General features: G+C 41.3%; 1 protein-coding gene across 1 annotated transcript; it reads right to left on the bottom strand.

The window, feature by feature from the left end:
• Positions 1-12,653: 12,653 nt before the first annotated feature.
• LOC117861304 (mitochondrial carrier protein MTM1) lies at positions 12,654-17,966 on the bottom strand. Its single transcript, XM_034744836.2, has 10 exons — positions 17,571-17,966; positions 17,387-17,461; positions 16,257-16,382; positions 16,098-16,157; positions 15,451-15,621; positions 15,221-15,314; positions 14,977-15,068; positions 14,732-14,881; positions 14,516-14,574; positions 12,654-13,279 (listed from the first exon to the last, which is right to left on the bottom strand). Exons 1-10 carry the CDS (start codon positions 17,817-17,819, stop codon positions 13,150-13,152), a joined length of 1,206 nt encoding a protein of 401 aa, XP_034600727.1. The 5' UTR covers positions 17,820-17,966; the 3' UTR covers positions 12,654-13,149.
• Positions 17,967-18,955: the final 989 nt, after the last annotated feature.

Genomic DNA, 18,955 nt, shown 5'->3' with positions numbered 1-18,955 from the left:
GAAGGAGATGGAGCTTAATCCAGTAGATCCAGCCAAAATAAAGTTTTATATTAGCATGAAAAAAGAAGTCAAGAAAACATTACTATGGAACTACGATCGTTCGTTAGTTAATTCTTATCAGAAGAAAAAACAAGGAGAGTCGTCGTCCAGTCGTAATGTCCCCCAGCTTAGGTAGCATGATCAGCAAGCAGATAAAGACGCTCTAGCTATAGCAGCTTTGCCTTTAGAACAACAAATCCAGGTTATTCAGTTTATGAAAGACACAGGTCTCTTACTTGCTGAAGTTCTAGGGCAAGCTGAACCGCCACCTCCAGAAAAGACTATACCTAAATGGACCTTTGAGTTAGGCAAGCCTCTAGTCAGGCCTGAATTGGTACAGAAGCTCTCCACTAAGATGTATGAATTCCATCGGTGGTACATGGAGCAGTCGGCTAAAGAACGGGTCATGTTCGCTCTTCATGCTAAACCGATTGATTTTTTCGGTGAAGGTGAGAAACTGTTGTGGTTGGAATTCAAGGATATTCATGAAGTGTACCATCAAGATTCCCTTGATGTGTCTCTCATCAGTGCCTGGGTTCTGTAAGTGTGTGTTTATTAGATGTAAATTTTGGTTCAGATCATTATTTTGTGTGCGTGTGTCGCCCTACTAACTTTGTATTTCATTTTATGTAGGATGCTAATTTAGAGGTGCCGCCGACATTAGCTTCATGGATCCAGCGCTTGTTAACCAAAAGCAGATATGGGATCAACCAAAGTCTATATTGGACACAATATACAAATTCTTGGAGGAACAAAATTACAAGCAATACATACTACTGGCTTACAACTTTAAGTAAGTGTGGGTACCATCTATTTTCGTTTTCCTTTTCCTTACCTAATTAATGTTAGTTAGTTCTAATATGAACATTTATGTACGCAATTTTCATTGGATTCTCCTTGTAGTTATGATTGATAAAAGCAACGTTATTGTGTTCGATTCGTTGAGGAAACCAAAGGACGAGTACCAAGACATTCATGACATGCTAAACCAAAGTCTGTAGATGAAGATATCAATTGCTGCCCTACATGTCATTACTTTGAACTGGTAGCTCTATTGGAGATCATATATACTCTGTTCTCTAGACAAAGTGAGTTGTTTTTCTGTCTGTATATAGCTTTTTGCTCGACCATTTCAACAACTGAAGTAGATATTTGACTCAAAAGAAAGGAAAATGATTTTGGTGTGACATCGATCCCAGAAGTCCAACATTGACCCTCTACTTGTGTAGTCCAGGAGATCAAGTAGGTCTGCTATGCTGCAGGTGTATGTACAAGAACTTGACTGGTTAGGAAAAAGTGTGAACAACGACTTTAGCATAGTAGTCATAAAGTACATTAGGATTTGTAATCAGGTCATGTTAATTTCATAAAAAAAATCAGATCATGTCAGCTTTATTTTTCTTTATCCTTGTATTTTTGGTCTTTTAGAGATGGTGTCAAGTTTTTATATGTTTTACTAACCGGACTTTGTTTAGGGTAGTTCATAGAGGTAGAATGCAAAATGATTGATAGTAAAGGCAAGTCAGGGTCATGACGGGCAAAAAAAATTCAGATGAGCTCTTTAGGTTTGACTTGTATAGCAGTTCTAGTAACTCACAGCTCATGATTCAGTTTAATATCATAACAGGTTCCGCACCTGTTATGATAGTTCACTAATAGCATCTGGTCTGGATCTTTTGCTGGTTCTTACTTGTGAAAGAAGGTTTAATGTGTTGCAGCTCTCCTTTTACTGCTGTCTGCTGGCTAGTGTACACAGCCTGCTGCCATGCTTCTTCTGTGCTATCCTTTAGCTCCTCTACTTGTTTGTTGTATGTATGTTACTATAATTCTTATCCAACTGACTCTTGTATATAAGATCCTCATATTCTAATTTGCATTCATGTGGCAGCAGATATTTTAATATGATCATTGCATGAGATTTTATTATTGACCTATTGGAAACTGCAGAGGTCATGGGGCTTGCTGATCTGTTAGGTTTTCTCAACGCTTTTCGGATCTGCATTGCTGTTAGTTTTGTGATGCCACATGGCATCATCTGAGTGTAAAAGTTTAATATGTGCAATTGTAAACCTTGAGATGCCATGTATGGCATCATCTGTTTTTTGGGCTGCGAAATTAAAAAAGTTCTGAAACTGAAGACGTGAGGTTGGCATTTGTAATGTATGGTTGTCTGAATAATCATGCAATGCATTGTATTGCATATTTAGTACTTGCTACAATTATCGCTCAATGATTTTCCATTTTCATATTTAAAATGAATTTTGGAACTGTACTTGGGGTAATTTTGGTACAGATTTGTGCTACCTTACTCAAATATTTCATGACTTTTTGGTGTTAATGTAGATCATGTAACATGTTGCTATGTACTCGTTTTCCCCGAATTTTTTCCTCAATTTTTCTGATTTTTTCGTTTTTTTCTCAATTTTTGAACATTTCTTAGGTTTTTCTGATTTTTTGAACATTTTTTCTCTGTTTCCAGGGGTGCTGAACCCTCCCCCTTCCAAACTGTGGCAGGGAATGGAGCGGATCTCCCTCGGGGAAATGGAAGCGCTACTATAAACCCCTCCCCCCCGGGGGGCTTACCTTCCCAGGATTTAGCTTCCCTTGCTTCCAAACTAAGCTTTAGTTCCAACCTCAACCCTGTGGTAGGTAGTTCCTCGTTGTGTCCAGTGTGGCTTGCTTTTTGTATATGGTGCTAGTGCAATGCAAGACTAGGTGCACGGTGGAGCAAAACATGTGGCATGCATTCCTAACACATCCTGTTTCGCCTGAGTGAAGGCGCTCGAGCACGGAATCATGCATGGAGAGGAGCTAGGAAACGACCAGGCACAGTTTAGTTGGAAGCATTTGTCCAGAACCAAAAACTAATCATCATTTTGTTGATACCTTTTGAACGTATAGAGTTGCACTCCGGATGCCACTCATATACTATACCATACATATACCAATGCTTTATTATGCCACAGCTATTAAAGCTGGGAAACCAGCTGCGGAACCAAATATAAAAAGCTCTTGTTACCGTGATATAAAATGCTAGGAAACCAATAAACCATGTTAATCCAAGATCGTGCACGTAAATGCTCTAAGTATAAGGGCTATAAGCCCGCTTAACAATTAAGCAGACCTTGTCAGTACACAGGAGAAAGCTTTCGAGGCTAAAACGTGCAAAATTTCTTCGGTAGTTTCAAGGATATTATTATTGATCAGCCTACACCTACAATTACAGGGTCTACCTCCAATTACATGATTCGCCTTTTATCTCGAAGTCTTACTCAAGTTCAGACTCTAAAAGGCCGAAGTCTGCATGAGAACGTGCAGGGTAGCTAAGTTCTTGCAGCTGCCTCTCATGCCTGATTGTGCTTCTTGAGTCGTCACGACCTTGTTCTCATAGATGCTTCAACTAGCCCTAACTTGCACACCGGAAGCTACAGTACAATATATACGACCGAGGACCAAGGTATCATGCATTTAGTCACTGGTACAATACCCTCTAGTATAGTCGGTTTGAAATTATTTGCACAGGTGGTTTATGAACCGACTTGTTCTTCAGGCGTGAGCCATCGATGCACGGTCGGTTCAATAAATGAACCACTGTATAGTCAGTTGTCTTAATTTAGCTATATATGTTACGTTGCACTTCTCACCTACACTCCGCGCAGGTCTTATATCATTGTCTTTTGGTTTCATCACCCTTGTTCGCTCAAGGGCCCCCCTGTTGTATCATTTCTTTGATTCCTATACTCATCTACCTGTCTGATATATCAGACATTTGGATCGTGTGTATACAAACAATTCATGATGGGTTGTCTAATGTAGTAGAAACAAAAGAACAAATACGGAGCATAGTCTACAAGCTTTGCTGTGATGCATTTCTTCCTACTTCCGATAGATGACGCTGGCCGAGAGGCATTTCATGATCATGGTGTTATTTTCTCATATAGTTTCTTGAAATGTGCTCCATTACAGTGAACGTGCGTTCGTGGTTTTCCCATACCCATTACATTTATGTTCCCTCAAATGGCATTTTCGTCCTTTTATTATTATTTTTTCTCCTATTCTTCATTGCCTTGATCTTGAATCTTGATGATATGTACATGTCAACTCTATTAAGGTTCCAGTACTCTGCTACTGCAACCACCTGGGAGTAGCTTGTCCCATTAATATTAAGGTTGAAAAAGAAATCCCAGGCGTGGTGATGAGCAGCAATGCAAGCGCAGCTTACAATGTAAATTGAAATTATAATTCGCTTTATCTAGTAGCAAAACACAAAAAATTAGGCACTTCAAAGCGCAGCTAAAAACCAAACCTGCATATCGTAATAGAGAATTATGCTCCTGAAATTTGATAAGACAAGGGAAACTATTTTCTCCTATGGTACTATTGAGCAGATATACAACAAGTGGAGGATAATTCAACCGACGGATCCTTACGCGCGCCACCTCCTCGTGCTTGCTGTTTCACCTGAACAGAACACAGGGCTGTTGCTAATGCCCATGTGCATTTCTATCATTCCACATACTACAAACTGCCAATCTTAAGCCTATGTGTCCATCTCGGCTCGCTCTATCCGTGCGTGCAGTGCAGAACTCGGTACACAGGGCAGCAGAACCTGTGCCATGAATTCGTCTCGCCCGTACTGATGGCGTTCGAACTAGTGCGGAATCATGCATGGAACTGAGGGTACTGTGAGAATGGACCAGCCACGGTAGGGAAAGCAAATTTGTAGTGGCCAAAGTTGGACTTCGCGCATAAAATGATCATGTCTTGAAAGGTACCTTTATCATCACTTCTAGAAATGCTTTCGTCACGTGGTTAGGTTTAAGATGCAGAGAGTGGCACTCCAGACGCCATTAGTATCTGTTGGCGCTTTTTCTGGCCAACACGTGAGTGCGCTAGCTCGCGCGTAGATCAGGGTGTCACCTCGTCGGAGCTCCTGCTCCTGGCCGGTCAGACCTGTCAGGCAGGCCGGTTAGGCCGGTCCAGCACAGGGGCGCCGCAAAAACCTACGTCCACAACCTCGGGAGGGACCCCATCGGAGATGGTGAACTTAGGGTTGCTCTAAGATCGGCAGGCCACTCAGAACGTCCTCAACTGTCATTGAGATGAAGGAGGAAAGCAGGGGGTCGGAAAAGCTAGGGGGTTGGAGATAAGAAGTAGATAAAAGTGTTTGTCGATTGGGTTGGTTGCCCTCAATCGGCCAGGGCCCTTTATATTTATAGGGTGGGAGGTCTTTTCCCGCAAGGAAGTCCCGTTTTAACTCCAATTCGACCAGGACTCCAAAATTCATCTCGGACTCGGGGCGACTGGTCTGACCGGTCGGGACCACCGGACCACCGATCAGACCGGTGGTTGCATACCAGACTGGCTACAGCGACCAGACCGGTCAGACAGCCCATAGAGACCGGTGTGACAGGCTGGTCTAGCCTGGTCGGCATTGCTGCCACTTTTGGGCTTCAACACATGCCCTTTGTTTCTTGGTAAAGCTTGCGTACCAAAAAATAAAATAAGTCTAAGGGTGATGAGTTCCACCAGCCATCTGTCTAAGGGCAATATTTCAGAATATCGGCCATATTGCTTCAATCATCTTGCCAAACACTTGGATGATACCTCTTCAAGTATCTCCTATTCGGAGCTCTAGGTAGCTGAAATCCATGCAATGTCTCCACCATATAGGAATTCCCGTGAAGCACACTTGTGATCTTATATGGCCCTTCCCAACTTCAAGACCACTTTCCAAATTTATTGCTCTTGGTTACTATAGGTAGAATCGTCTTCCAAACCAGATCTCCTACCTAAAATGTCTTGACCTTGACCTTTTTGTCGTATGCTCTAGCTACTCGAATTTTGTCCTTTTCAATTTCAACTAAAGCCTCCATTCGCTTGTCGGTCACCTCATCAATATTATCCATCATTAAAGCATAATAGGTGTCAAAATCAAGATCATTTTGCTTAGCCAACCTATATGCACCCAGATTCACCTCAATGGGTAAAAAGGCTTCTTGACCATAGACAAGCTCAAAAGGAGTAACCTTAGTGGCACCATATCTAGAAATACGATGAGCCCATAAAGCTTCAGATAATACCTCATGCCATCTTTTAGGATTGTCTTCTATCTTCTTCTTAATGAGCTTAATTAAAATCTTGTTGCTAGACTCAGCTTGACCATTACCTTGAGCTTAATAAGGAGATGAATTGAGCAATTTAATTCCATAAGATTCCACAAACTCACACACTTCCTTAGATACGAATGAAGTTTCCTAATCTATAGTCAAAGTCTGTGAAATGCTAAATCTATGTATAATATGCTCCTTAACGAACTCAATCACCTCTCGATGTGTCATATTCTTAAGGGGCATTGCTTTAGTCCACTTGGTGAAATAATCAGTAGCCACAATCACAAAACAATGTCCCTTTGATGAAGAAGGATGAATCTTGCCAACAAAATCCAATCCCCGTCCTCTAAGCGGTGCATCAATGAAGCAGGCACCAACTGAATATCCCCGAATTTCTGACACTCCTCGCAACCTTTCTAGTAACAAAAGCAACTGGCTATCATATTAGGCCAATAAAAGCAAACTCGCCTAAGAAGCCATTTCATCACACGAGCCGATTGATGCGTACCACAAATTCCATCATGTATCTCTTCCATAGCAACTTTGGCCTGACTAGAACCCAAGTATTTTAAAAGCAAACCATCGACCATCCGACAATATAATTCACCATCAACCAAAATGAACTTAAGTGACCACCGTCGAATTTTTCTATCAACTGAACACTTAGGATTCTATAAATAATCAATCAGAGGTTTTCTCTAGTCATCCACTTCATTCTTAGCAAGTTTGGAACGCTCTATGGCTGAAGTGGGAACTTCACCAAACAGACCGGTCAAACCGGCTGTTTGGGTAGTCAGACTGGTTGGACTGGTCAGACCGGTTTCGGAGGCCGGTTGGACCGGTTCCTCCAGGACATAACCCTCGGCCTCGCAAAGCATCAGCCTTCTCTCGTGAAAATTTCTTCTCTGAACGTTATAACCAGACGCTTGTTGTGCCAGAGCATTAGCCCTCGGATTCTCTTCCTTTGGTACATGGTAAATAGTAAATTTGTCCATGCAAGATATGATGTCTAGACATTTATCAAGATAGGCATTTAAAAACACATTCAAACACTGGCATACCTTGGACACTTGTTGTACCACCAGTAAAGAATCTTCATAAGCTTCAACATGTTTTACCTCCATCTCTCGTAAAATCTCCAAAACGAATAACAAAGCCTCATATTCAGTTTGATTATTAGTACACTTGTGATCCAATCGGCTAAGAAACTCAAAAATAACCCCATTTGGTGAAATAAGGACCACACCAACACTGCAGCCACTTTTGTTGCAGATGCTTTGAGTCGGAAGGGACATGTTAACATGGCTCTAGTACACCAGTTACCCAAGGAGTTGTTTAAGGAGTTTGAGAGACTCAACCTTGGAGTAGTTGCTCATACAGAAGGAGTAACTATGGAAGTGGAACCTATCTTGGAACAAGAGATGCGGAAAGGCTAGCTTGAGGATGCCAAGATCAAAGATATTAAACAACTAATGAAGGAAGGGAAAGCACCTAACTACATGATAGATGATCAAGGAACGCTTTGGCTTCAAAGTCAAATCTGTGTGCCAGATTTGGAACCTCTCAAATGCTGATATTGAGGGAAGCCCATGATTCCGCCTACTCCATTCATCCGGCAGGACTAAGATGTATCAAGATATCAAGGAACGCTATTGGTGGTATGGTATGAAGCGAGATGTTGCTCAGTATGTTGCTCTGTGTGATACCTATTAGAGAGTTAAAGCTGAACACTAGAGGCTAGCAGAATTACTTCAACCATTAAAAATACCAGAGTGGAAGTGGGAGGAGATTAGTATGGACTTCATTGTGGAATTGCCTCGCACACAAGTTGGATATGATTCTATATGGGTTATAGTGGATAGATTGACCAAAGTTGCTCACTTTATACCAGTCAAGACCACTTACACAGGAGCTAGATTAGCAGAGTTGTATATGTCCAGAATTGTCTGCCTACATGGAGTGCCTAAGAAGATTGTGTTAGATAGAGGTACACAGTTCACATCAAGATTTCGGCAGCAGTTACATGAGTCTATGGACATAAGGTTGAACTTTAGTTATGCTTATCATTCTCAGACGGATGGTCAGACGCAGAGGACCAATCAGATATTGGAAGATATGTTGCGAGCTTGTGCTCTCCAGTATGGTAAGAGTTGGGATGAGAGTTTACCTTATGTAGAGTTCTCTTATAACAATAGTTATCAGGCCAGTCTCAAGATGTCTCCCTTTGAAGCTTTGTATGGAAGGGGGTGTAGAACTCCATTATTCTGGAATGAAATTGGAGAGAGACAATTGTTTGGGCCAGAGATCATACGTGATGCAGAAAGGAAAGTGAAGGTCCTTAGGGAGAATTTAAGAACTGCACAATCGAGGCAAAAGAGCTATGTTGATACCCGTCATAGGGAATTGACCTTTGAAGTAGGTGATTATGTTTATTTGAAGGTATCACCTATAAGAGGATTACGGAGATTCAAGGTCAAAGGCAAATTAGCACCTCGCTACATTGGCTCATTCAAGGTATTGGAAAGAAGAGGAGAAGTGGCATATCAGTTAGAGTTACCAACTCAACTTTCAGATGTCCATAATGTCTTTCACATATCTCAGCTAAAGAAGTGCTTAAGAGTAAAAGAAGAGCAATTGCCTATGGAAGAGCTAAATGCGCAGGATGACTTAACCTATATTGAGTATCCAGTTAAAATATTGGATACGTTGGAAAGGATTACAAGGAAAAAGGTAATCAGGATGTGCAAGGTACAATGGAGTCATCGTTCAAAAGATGAAGATACATGGGAATGAGAAGACGAGCTGAAGGCAGAATTTCCTCAACTCTTTGTCAGCCCATCCGAATCTCGAGGACGAGATTAATTTTAAGGGAGTAGGTTTGTAACACCCTAATTTTCATCATTTGCAAGTTAATAAAAATTAATTCGAATTTCTCTATAATTTTGCTTGAGTTCGTTTAAGGTCTTAAGGTTTCTTTGTGAATTTATTAGGCATTAAAATCTTTTTCTAAAATTAACTTAATGAACCATAGGTCTATGTGTGTTGCATTCATGTTGGTTGCATTTCTTATAGTGAAAAATTTAAATTCGAATGATGATTAGGTTCCTCTAAGAATTTTCCACATTTTTCTGGAATTTATTCTCATTTTTCTAGATTTTAATCCAATTTTTGGATAGTTCTACAAGTCTTTCCAGGAGCTCCGAGTATTTTATTTGGGTTCCTTGTGTCACAAACCATCTCCGGGAATTTTCCTGAATTTTTCAAAGTTCTTGGAGTATTTTTCATGATTTAATTACAATTTTTAGTATTTTCTAGAATTGTTTTTGAATCCAAAATTAATTCTCAAAATTAGAAAAAAAAAGAAAATAAAACCGGACTCCAACCTAGCCTATAAATACTTTCCGGTGATCTCCTTAACGTCCTCTTTCCAACGCTGTAAACCCTACCTAACCTAACTCCCGCAGGTCGACACTGAACATATCAATCTGTTAAACTCCGGCGATCCTTGCGGCGAGAACTCCGGCGAGCGAATCCGACGAAACCATAAGTCCTCGGCCAAAGGTGAGCGCACCAACGCGTTTGTCTCATCATCCCTATTCCATTTTGCCGTTTTCGCTTGTTTGGAGGTTGTTTCCGCTTGTTTGGAGGTTGTTTCCACTTGTTTGGAGGTCCTTTCCAGCTAATCCTTTTTTCCCCTATCTTTCTCTCTCCTGTTCCTAGTGTGCTCCATGGCTGGCCATGGCCCGAGCTCCTGCTCACACGGCTCCCCTCCTGCGTGCCACCACCGCTTGCCTGCGCCACGCCTCCGCCGAGCGCCACCCCTTCGCGCCTCCTGCCCGCACGCCGAGCCGCCAGCCTCTGCTGTCACCGCCGCCCGCGCCTCCTACTAACGCCGCCGCCACCACCGCTCGCCTACGCGCCGCCTCCGTCGAGCAGCATCACCGCCGCCTGCGCTGGCTGCACGAGCCGCCCTACCCCCAGCCACCGGCAAGCCTGGGCGACCCAGTGGATAGGACCGGATGGAGGTTGAAGAAGAAGACCACTTACACTTTAGCCCCCGAAGAAAAAGGAAATCCTTATCTAAAAGTTTGTTTTGTAGGTTTTGCGAAAAAGTTCTTAGAAAGTTTAAATTCTCACGATCCGGTCCGTCTTTAAGCTTGTGCGTGTTAGCCCTTGAGTTTTTTATGTAATTAGGTTTAGATCCTTAGTTTCTCGCAGTTATGCCCCTGAAAGTTTCTAAACCTCGCCAGCAAATTCCTAGAGCTTTGTTAAGCCATATCTTTTGCGTTTTAACACCGTTTTAAGTGATTCTTTCGCTCACGCATTCGTCTTTACGTGTAGATTAGTTTTGTACCACTTTTTAGTATTGTTTATGATGATGGTGTACTATTTTTAATTTAATTCATTTGTTTGCTTGTACGTTCGTGCTCTGGATGTTTGCTTGGATGATTGTCACGAGTAGAATGAACACACTTTGAGGACATTCAAGGGTAAGGAGACGGAGAATGTATCCGAGCAACAGTGGTACGGTGGATAAAGCCAAGTTGTATTCTTGATCGCATTCTATCCTATACAACATTTATCTATGAAACATATGCTTTGCACACTTGAGTCTTAATTTGATGGGTCCTAATTAAGGATTTACCTAGTTTCCATATTATCCCTTGTCAACCTAGGTTTTACTTTATTGTTGGGTAACTGTGCTAGCTGCTATACCTAGTTTACGGTGGGAAGTGATGAACAATGATGAACCTAATTTATTTTATGTTATGTACCTTTGTTAATTACAACCACTCACATGCCTTAATTGGAATATGGAGTGACCATCCAGGAAAATAATACAACTATAAGATCAACGGGCTCTAATCTTGGCTAATTAATTAGAGACTCTAGTTTGTGATAATCTTACCAAAAGGTCAAGAGGGGCTCATAGATTGTGCGATGGCTTGTTCAGTCAAAGGGTGTACGCACCACTTGGGGAGGGTTCATCCCCTTATGAGGAAACTTTAGCGGGTTATCACTTATTAGGGAATCTTGGTAAAAGCATCATAGCGTCCCTATGCAATCACACCTTGATAGTGTGATAAGTGCCTACTTTTGCACAGCATGGTTGGGTCTAAGTTCTCTTGAACTTTTACACAACTTATGGTGAAAATATATAACCTCTGCAGAGTGTAAAACCGGTATATCAGCCGTGCTTACAGTCAAGAGCGATCTGAACCCTCGCATGATAATTGAACTTGAAGAATAATTAACTGGGTGTTATATTTGTATTTTATTTATGTTTGTCATATATTCTTACTCTTATGGTTAATTAGATGGTATAAACTTATATTCTAGTAAATAGCTTGTTAATAAAACTTGACCAACTTTAAAAGTGTTTAAATGCAGTAAACCAGTCAGCTATTCCTTAACTGACCTTACACTACACATTTTCCCACACTTTTTTCCCACACTTGCTGAGTGGTCTTACACTACACATTTCACCACACTTGCTGAGTACCAACTATAAGTATACTCACACTTGCTTTATCTGTTGTCCAGTACAAGACAAATCTGTTGAAAACTTTGAAGATTTGCTAGGCGTACGTTTCCTCAAGTCAACTACCTGTGGAGTTGTTGGAGATCAATGCTTATGCTAGAGATTTTTATCTCGATTTCTGACTTTACGTTATAACACTGTATTTAATATTTACTGAAATCATCATACGTGTGAAACTTGATCATGACACCACATATGATAAGTCATCTGGTATTTGCTTATGCTAGAGATTTTTATCTCTATTTCTAACTTTACGTTATAACACTGTATTTAATATTTACTGAAATCATCATATGTGTGAAACTTGATCATGACACCACATATGATAAGTCATCCGGTTTTGCCTTTAAAACCGGATGCAACAGGCCACAAACCGGATGCGACAGGCCACAGCTATTAAAGATGGGAAACCAGCTGCGAACATAAATACCGTTCCAAATTATAATTTATTTTAACTTTTCTAGATACATAGCAAATAGCAAATTAGAATGTAGATACATAGCAAATAGCAAATTTTCTAAGTACATAGATGTATACTAGATACATAGTAAATAGCAAATTTTCTAAGTACATAACATTTGCTATTTGCTATGCATCTAGCATATATCTATGTAAAACATTTGCTATGTATCTGAACATAGTATATGTCTAGATGCATATGTAAAGTTAAAATGAATAGTAATTTCGGACAGAGTGCTAAAAGGAACAGTAATTTGGGCATATATCTATGTAATGCATATGTAAAGTTAAAATGAATAGTAATTTCGAACAGAGTGCTAAAAGGAACAGTAATTTGGGCATATATCTATGTAAAACATTTGCTATGTATCTGGACATAGTATATGTCTAGATGCATATGTAAAGTTAAAATGAATAGTAATTTGAGATAGGGTACTAAAAGGAACAGTAATTTGGAACAGAGGGAGTAAAAGAACTTGTTACCGTGATAAGAAACGAGGAAACCAATAAACCATGCTATCCATGGTCGTGCACGTAGATCGTAAAGCAGAGTACATAGCTTAAAACTAAGCCGGCAACTATATGCCCATTTGAAAGCTTTGGGGACTGAAACATGCAAAATTTCTTCTGTAGTTTCAAGCGTATTATTATTGATCTGCATCAGCCTTACTACACCTCCAATTACAGGGTCTACCTAAGTTAATCGAAGCAGCTTCAGCTTCATCCAAAACATAAGCTTAGACGATGGTCCAAAGCCCTGCCAGACAACTGGAGCCTGCTCCACCAAAACCAAAACTGAGACGTTATCTTAGGCCAAAATGGACTGCGTCCATGAAAAAGGCCTTGTTGAGTGTTGATGCTAAGCACTCCAATCTTCCAACTTACACCTCGCCCTGCCTGTCCAAAGCTCAGAGTAACCCAGCGTGCTTCTGGGGATTGGTAGGTCTTGTTTTTACAAAGTCAAGAAGAAACTTCAGTCTTTTCAACAAATCTGGGTCATGAGGTGTGGCTTTGATGAAGAGCATACTTGACAACCTCATAGAAAGAAACAACAATGCCAACTGATGGACCAGCACGAGCCACACGTGGGCCAACCCCAGTGAACAAACCTTTCACACCTCCAGACCTGCCGAACAAAATATATCAACAACAGCAAAATCAAATATTATATTGTGGACAGTCTTTTCTTATCTTTACTAAACTAGTGCTAAGAGAAAATCATGGAACTACGCTTAACCAATTTTGTAGTTAACATCCGATCAATTCTGATGGGCATAGGCTCTGGAAAATTAAGGAAAGACACAGTAGGCTTTGCAAGCATTACACAGATTTTTGTGTGATAAACAAAACAAAATCAGCAACCATCACCAACTTTGACCCTGCACAAGGGCAAATGATGAGGGTGCAAGTAATACATGGTTTAGTACCAGGATTAGGTGGTTCATGAACCAAACCAGCAAAATGTACAAACAGTTTGGGTGGGCTGCAAGTGGTTGGACCACTGAGCCTCTAAAAGACCACAAGTCATTTTGTATCACTAATGAACCCTTTATTCTCAAGCCCAAGAAATTGTAGCACTGATTCATGTTGGTGCTCAGTTTGGCATCAAATTATCACTTTTCACATAAAAATGACAAACAACTTTGTTCAAACTGTCAAAAATACTATCTTTGCCCACTCAAATTATGTCAAAAATATTGTTTCTCCAATTTCTTTTATGACAACTTGGGTTCACCCGCTTGATTTCACTTTACAGCCCAGTTCCCACCCCTTTAGGTGCATGACAGTTGGGCTGCCCTGAATTTAGAAGTATTTAGGAAAAACAGTTTCATCCTTTATTGACAGTTTAGGCATGCCAATCTAGGGTTTAGGGATGCCTTTATTGACAGCTAAAGAATGTATTTTTGTGTCATTACTTTTTTTGTGCTAGCATGATTTTCGTGTATTTCAAAAGAAGCAGCTCTCAGGAGCCAAGAGCAAAAAGAATGTATGTACAGTGTCAATCTTTAAGCCTTAAAGAGAAGGAGAGAGAGGGGGGAGGGAAGCAAACTTGACCAAGACCTACAAAGATTTGACCAAGACAAGTAAACTCCTTGATCATATTGATCCTACTAGTTTAATTTACATACATCATCTTAGAAAATTGTTATTTGCATGGTATTCATATTAATTTGCTATAATAATTTGCGATTCTATTAGGATGCTGGTTGGAACCATGGGAAAGCACAGCTCCACCAAAATATGCCCAAAGGACTAAACACATGCCTTGGGTTCAAAACTCAAAACAATCGCAACCAAAATACCAAATATACAGCCCATCAAAAATGCTACTATACTTTTGGGGGATGAGGTGTTTCCTTACCTCCATATCTCAGTTAATGTTTGCCTTGTAGTCATTCTCATTGCCTTCTCAGTATCCTTCTGAATTTTAGAAAACAGGAAACAGGACATTAGAATGAGCAACAACAAATGATGATAGGCAGCAATGAAGTCAAGCGAGTATGCCAGCATACAAAACAGGCAGCAGATGAAAAATAAATGGGACGTTAATATAAAGAGTATTGAATAGTATACAGACCTCTATCTGTCTCCTTGTTTTTGCAACATCCAGAGGGCATGTAGCACCAGCAGCAAGACTGCCTGCCACAAAGCCAGCAGCAAAGTTTGCTCCCAATACACTAGCTGCATTGCCTTCTTCTCCAACAAGACCAAGCAGTTTTCTCCGGATCTACTCAGAGTTAACAACATGAGATGCAATGCCATGCAACTGTGGCATGAATGCAGCCAATAAGAGTGTCTCCAAGACAGAGTGCAGACACTTACGGGCTCAAGAGTTGACCAGCATATACCGGAGAAAGGAACATCCCGAGCAAGTTGCGCACCCACCCCAGTCCACAGAGCACGGTAGTTTTGAACTGTTCCAACATTCACCAATCATAACAGTTAAGCAGTTAGAATCAAGACAAAAATTTGAGAATTTGGCAGCTACCAAAGTGGAAATATGATTTGGACATGTGATCCAATTAAAAGGATAATCTACTAGTTACAGAAACAGAAACCAACATACCATTCTGACTCGAACTTGCAAGCGGCGAGAGAACACCAACCAATGTTTTATACATTCCAGGAGGCTTTACACCAGGACGAAACTCTTTATATGCCTGTTACCACAGAGTAGTAACCATTTGATACGTAGGAATGATTCATGTCCAGAAACCATGACCTTACGAGACATATGACTAAATTATAAAGTGTTGTTCTGACACCATATATGAAACACTCCAGATGGAGGTGTACCTGCATACGTGTCCTTGCCAACTCAATTGGGGAACAAGCAATACACGCTAATGAACGTGCAACTGATCCTGCTACTAGCGGGGCATATGGTGTCAATCCTGGAGCATTACTTCTTGTGAAATCCTCAATCTTGTTGCGGAATATATCATAGCATGGCAAGTATATTCCAACCTGCTTATGATCAAGAAAATTAACAGGGGACACCCAGCAGCATAACATGTATTAAGAACATTATATTGCGAAAAAGAAAAAAGAAAGGACAAGGAAGGATGACGTCGGAGATAGCATGCACAAAATTGCCAAATGGTATATCTAAAAACTAAAGACAAATTACGCTGCCATGGACCTCATTTAGGGCATTAGAATTATCTGAGCATATAAAAGACTACTACAAAGTGAAAATCAGTCTGAGATAAACCCACAAAGCCTCCTTGTACAAAAATGAATTATCAATATCTCAACAGACTAAGCATAAACTGGACTAAATTTATATTCAAATCTAAGTAAAGATGATATGAATAATTCAAATGGGACAAATTGAAACAATTGAATAGATGCTCCACAAGCATCTTAACAGCATATAACATTTAAAGTTTCAAACAGAAGGCAATGACCAGCACAATGGAATGTGTAAAAAGAAAACTCACAGTTGGTACAGCTAATGCCAAGCCTGCATTTGTTCCTCTCCACAATCTACCGAATCCCTCCTGAAACAACCAATTAAGCACCACTGTGAGTTTTATCAGTCCACCATAAATTGCCACTTATTTAAATGAGATAAATTACCAAAATTAACACTTAATCACCTGTCTAACGACTTTCAAGAATACATCAAGTGTTCCCTTGTACTGGAAGCAATCAGGAGGGCAAACAGGCTCGCCCAATATGAGACCACGGGTGCATGATGGAGAACATTTGAATTCAGACAGGATCTGGAAACATTGAAATGCAACCCAGTAATTCAGACAAGTTTATGACATGAGTTGAGGGTCAAACCAACAAAAAAGGCATTGGCCTGTTGACTACTGGCACTGTAGCATCAATAACCTTCATATATAAATACAACTTTCTTATAATATCAAGCACATTGCAGTTTTTCAATAAAACTGTGGTCAGTGAGTCAACATTTTTTTACTCCTTCATTTTCCTTAAACCAATGGGGGGGATGCACAAAACAACTCTACATTTTCAATGCGATAAAGCAAAGGGCTTCAAAATGAGCCAACAGCATCCATGCAGACTTAAATATTGGGTTATCTGTGCACACAAAAGTCCTAAAATTGATTGTATCAAAAAATCAGGTGCTGAACAGAACTTAGGGTCATGGGCTCATGACTCATGGCAAAAATAATCACAAACGCTTCTATTAATCAGCAGTACAGTTGGAGCACCCAGTGATCCTACATAGCACAGTGACCAAAAAATAACATAATGTAACCACATGTCGCATTGTGCAACCACTGAACACCCTGCCTGTTGAACAAGCAGTTTAAGGAATTCAACTTCGAAGAGGCCACGCAATGTGATCGATTCAGGTTGGTAAAGAAGCCGGCCGATCACCAGCACAAACACAAACCAAGCCATCATCTTTAATGGCCTCATACCCACGAAAGAAATCCTGAAAACCATTACCTGAAAATTTACTAGCTTTTGCCCCCAAACAAGTGAAACAGCAACACTGTGCCCGCCGACAGGCCACATCAAGGTAAACATTTGGATCACATCACTGACCTATCAAATATACAAATCCCCCCATTGATCATACCAAACTGCAGACACACATCCGACAACAACAGCTCCATTTTGCATCCTACCCTAATCTAATCACTAAAACCCGCACGATTGGATCTTCCACGATCAAATCCGAGTTCAGGCACCGAGCCAGCCGCTACCAAATCCCACCCCATGCAACGCAGAATGAGATCGGGTTCCTCACCGCATCCGGCCCGAGCGCCGCCATCTGGGGAGGGTGGTGATACAGCACCCCCGCCGCCTGCGCCTGCAACCTCGTCTGCATCGACACACACACGCGAAACGCGTTAGCCACCAAACCTGGCGCGCAGAACACTCGCCCACGACGGGGGGAGCTTGAGAGGGAGGGAGGGAGAGGGAGTGCCGACCTTGGCGACGTCGAGGGGGTTGACGATGATGGCGGAGACGAAGGCGGCGCCGGCGGCGGAGAGCGCGCGCTCGAACATCCCGAGCTCCTGGTCCGCCCCCGCGGCCTGCGCGGGGCCCGAGGAGGAGGACGAGGGGGACGGGGAGGCCGAGCCCTGGTGCGACGGCGAGACGGCGCCGCCGGTGAGGTCGACCCGCGAGGCGGCGGCGGTCATCCAGGTTGGGAGCGAGCCCCTGGAGCAGCCCGCCATGGCGCCGGCCTGACGGCGTAGGGGAACCCTACCCCGGCCCGATCGGGTGGCGCGGCGCGGGTGGCGGTGCGGCGGCCGCGGCTGCGGGTCCCTCCCTCTCCCTCTAGAAAGAGGAAAGAGGAGGCTCCTGGAATAGAGGAGGCGGAGAGAGGGGAGAGGAAGCGGGGCTTGGGGTCGCTTTCTAGAGAAGTCGTGTGAGCGTTTAGGTTTTTCTCGTGGGTAGAGGGCGTGTCTCAGCCTCCATCGCTGGTTTGGTCTTTGGACAACACAACTCTTTGAATTTGGAATTGGTTGCATCCGGCGACTGCATTTCTGATTTCCAGTGCTTCACATGATTTAAAAGTGATCTAAGCACTTAGGGTGACAATAATATTGCTCATCGAATTTCATGTTGCATATTAATAAATATGTATATTTATATATATATTTATGCTAGTATTCTTATACCATAATAGTTATATAGCAAGTAATTAATAGACAAGGTTTCTCAAGTAACTAATAATTTCACTCAATCGACCATCAAAATGATCAGAAATTCGAAATAGCTAGCTGTAGACCTGTAGCAGCCAAGCTGCAGCAGCTGCAACTAGCTAAACCAGTGCATCCAGCACAAAACAATCTGATTCCATATAATTTGATCCATTTCTTTGTTTGGCAAACATCTAATTAATGCACCAATGAATGTGAACTCTCTATTTAAAAAAAATAAACAAGTTTTTTTCTTGCATAGTCCTTTCTTTTTTATGTTTGAAATCCCACGAGACTTCAACCACCTATCTACCAATTATTCCTTCATGCCCATTGTGTTTCATGTTTATGCACTTTTAATTTCATTTCATACCTTCTCTACAAAATAATCTTGTTGTGTGTGTGTTTACGAACATTAGCTAGATGTATTTGGAAACTAAAATAATCCTTTTGCTCCTGTCACTATCGAATCATCTAAGGCCTTGTTTAGTTGCCCAAAGTTTGGAGGTGCAAAATTACTATTATAGCATTGTAGCACAATGTAGCGTTTCGTTTGTATTTGTGAATTATTGTCCAAATATTGACTAATTAGGCTCAAAAGATTCGTCTCGGAAAGTACAACAAAACTGTGCAATTAGTTTTGATTTCGTCTACATTTAGTACTCAAT

The sequence above is a fragment of the Setaria viridis genome, chromosome 6 (assembly GCF_005286985.2).
Source record: "Setaria viridis chromosome 6, Setaria_viridis_v4.0, whole genome shotgun sequence".
In the NCBI taxonomy this organism is placed as follows: Eukaryota; Viridiplantae; Streptophyta; class Magnoliopsida; order Poales; family Poaceae; genus Setaria; species Setaria viridis.
The sequence above is the reverse complement of the archived record's forward strand: the minus strand, read 5'-3'. Positions and strand labels throughout refer to the sequence as shown.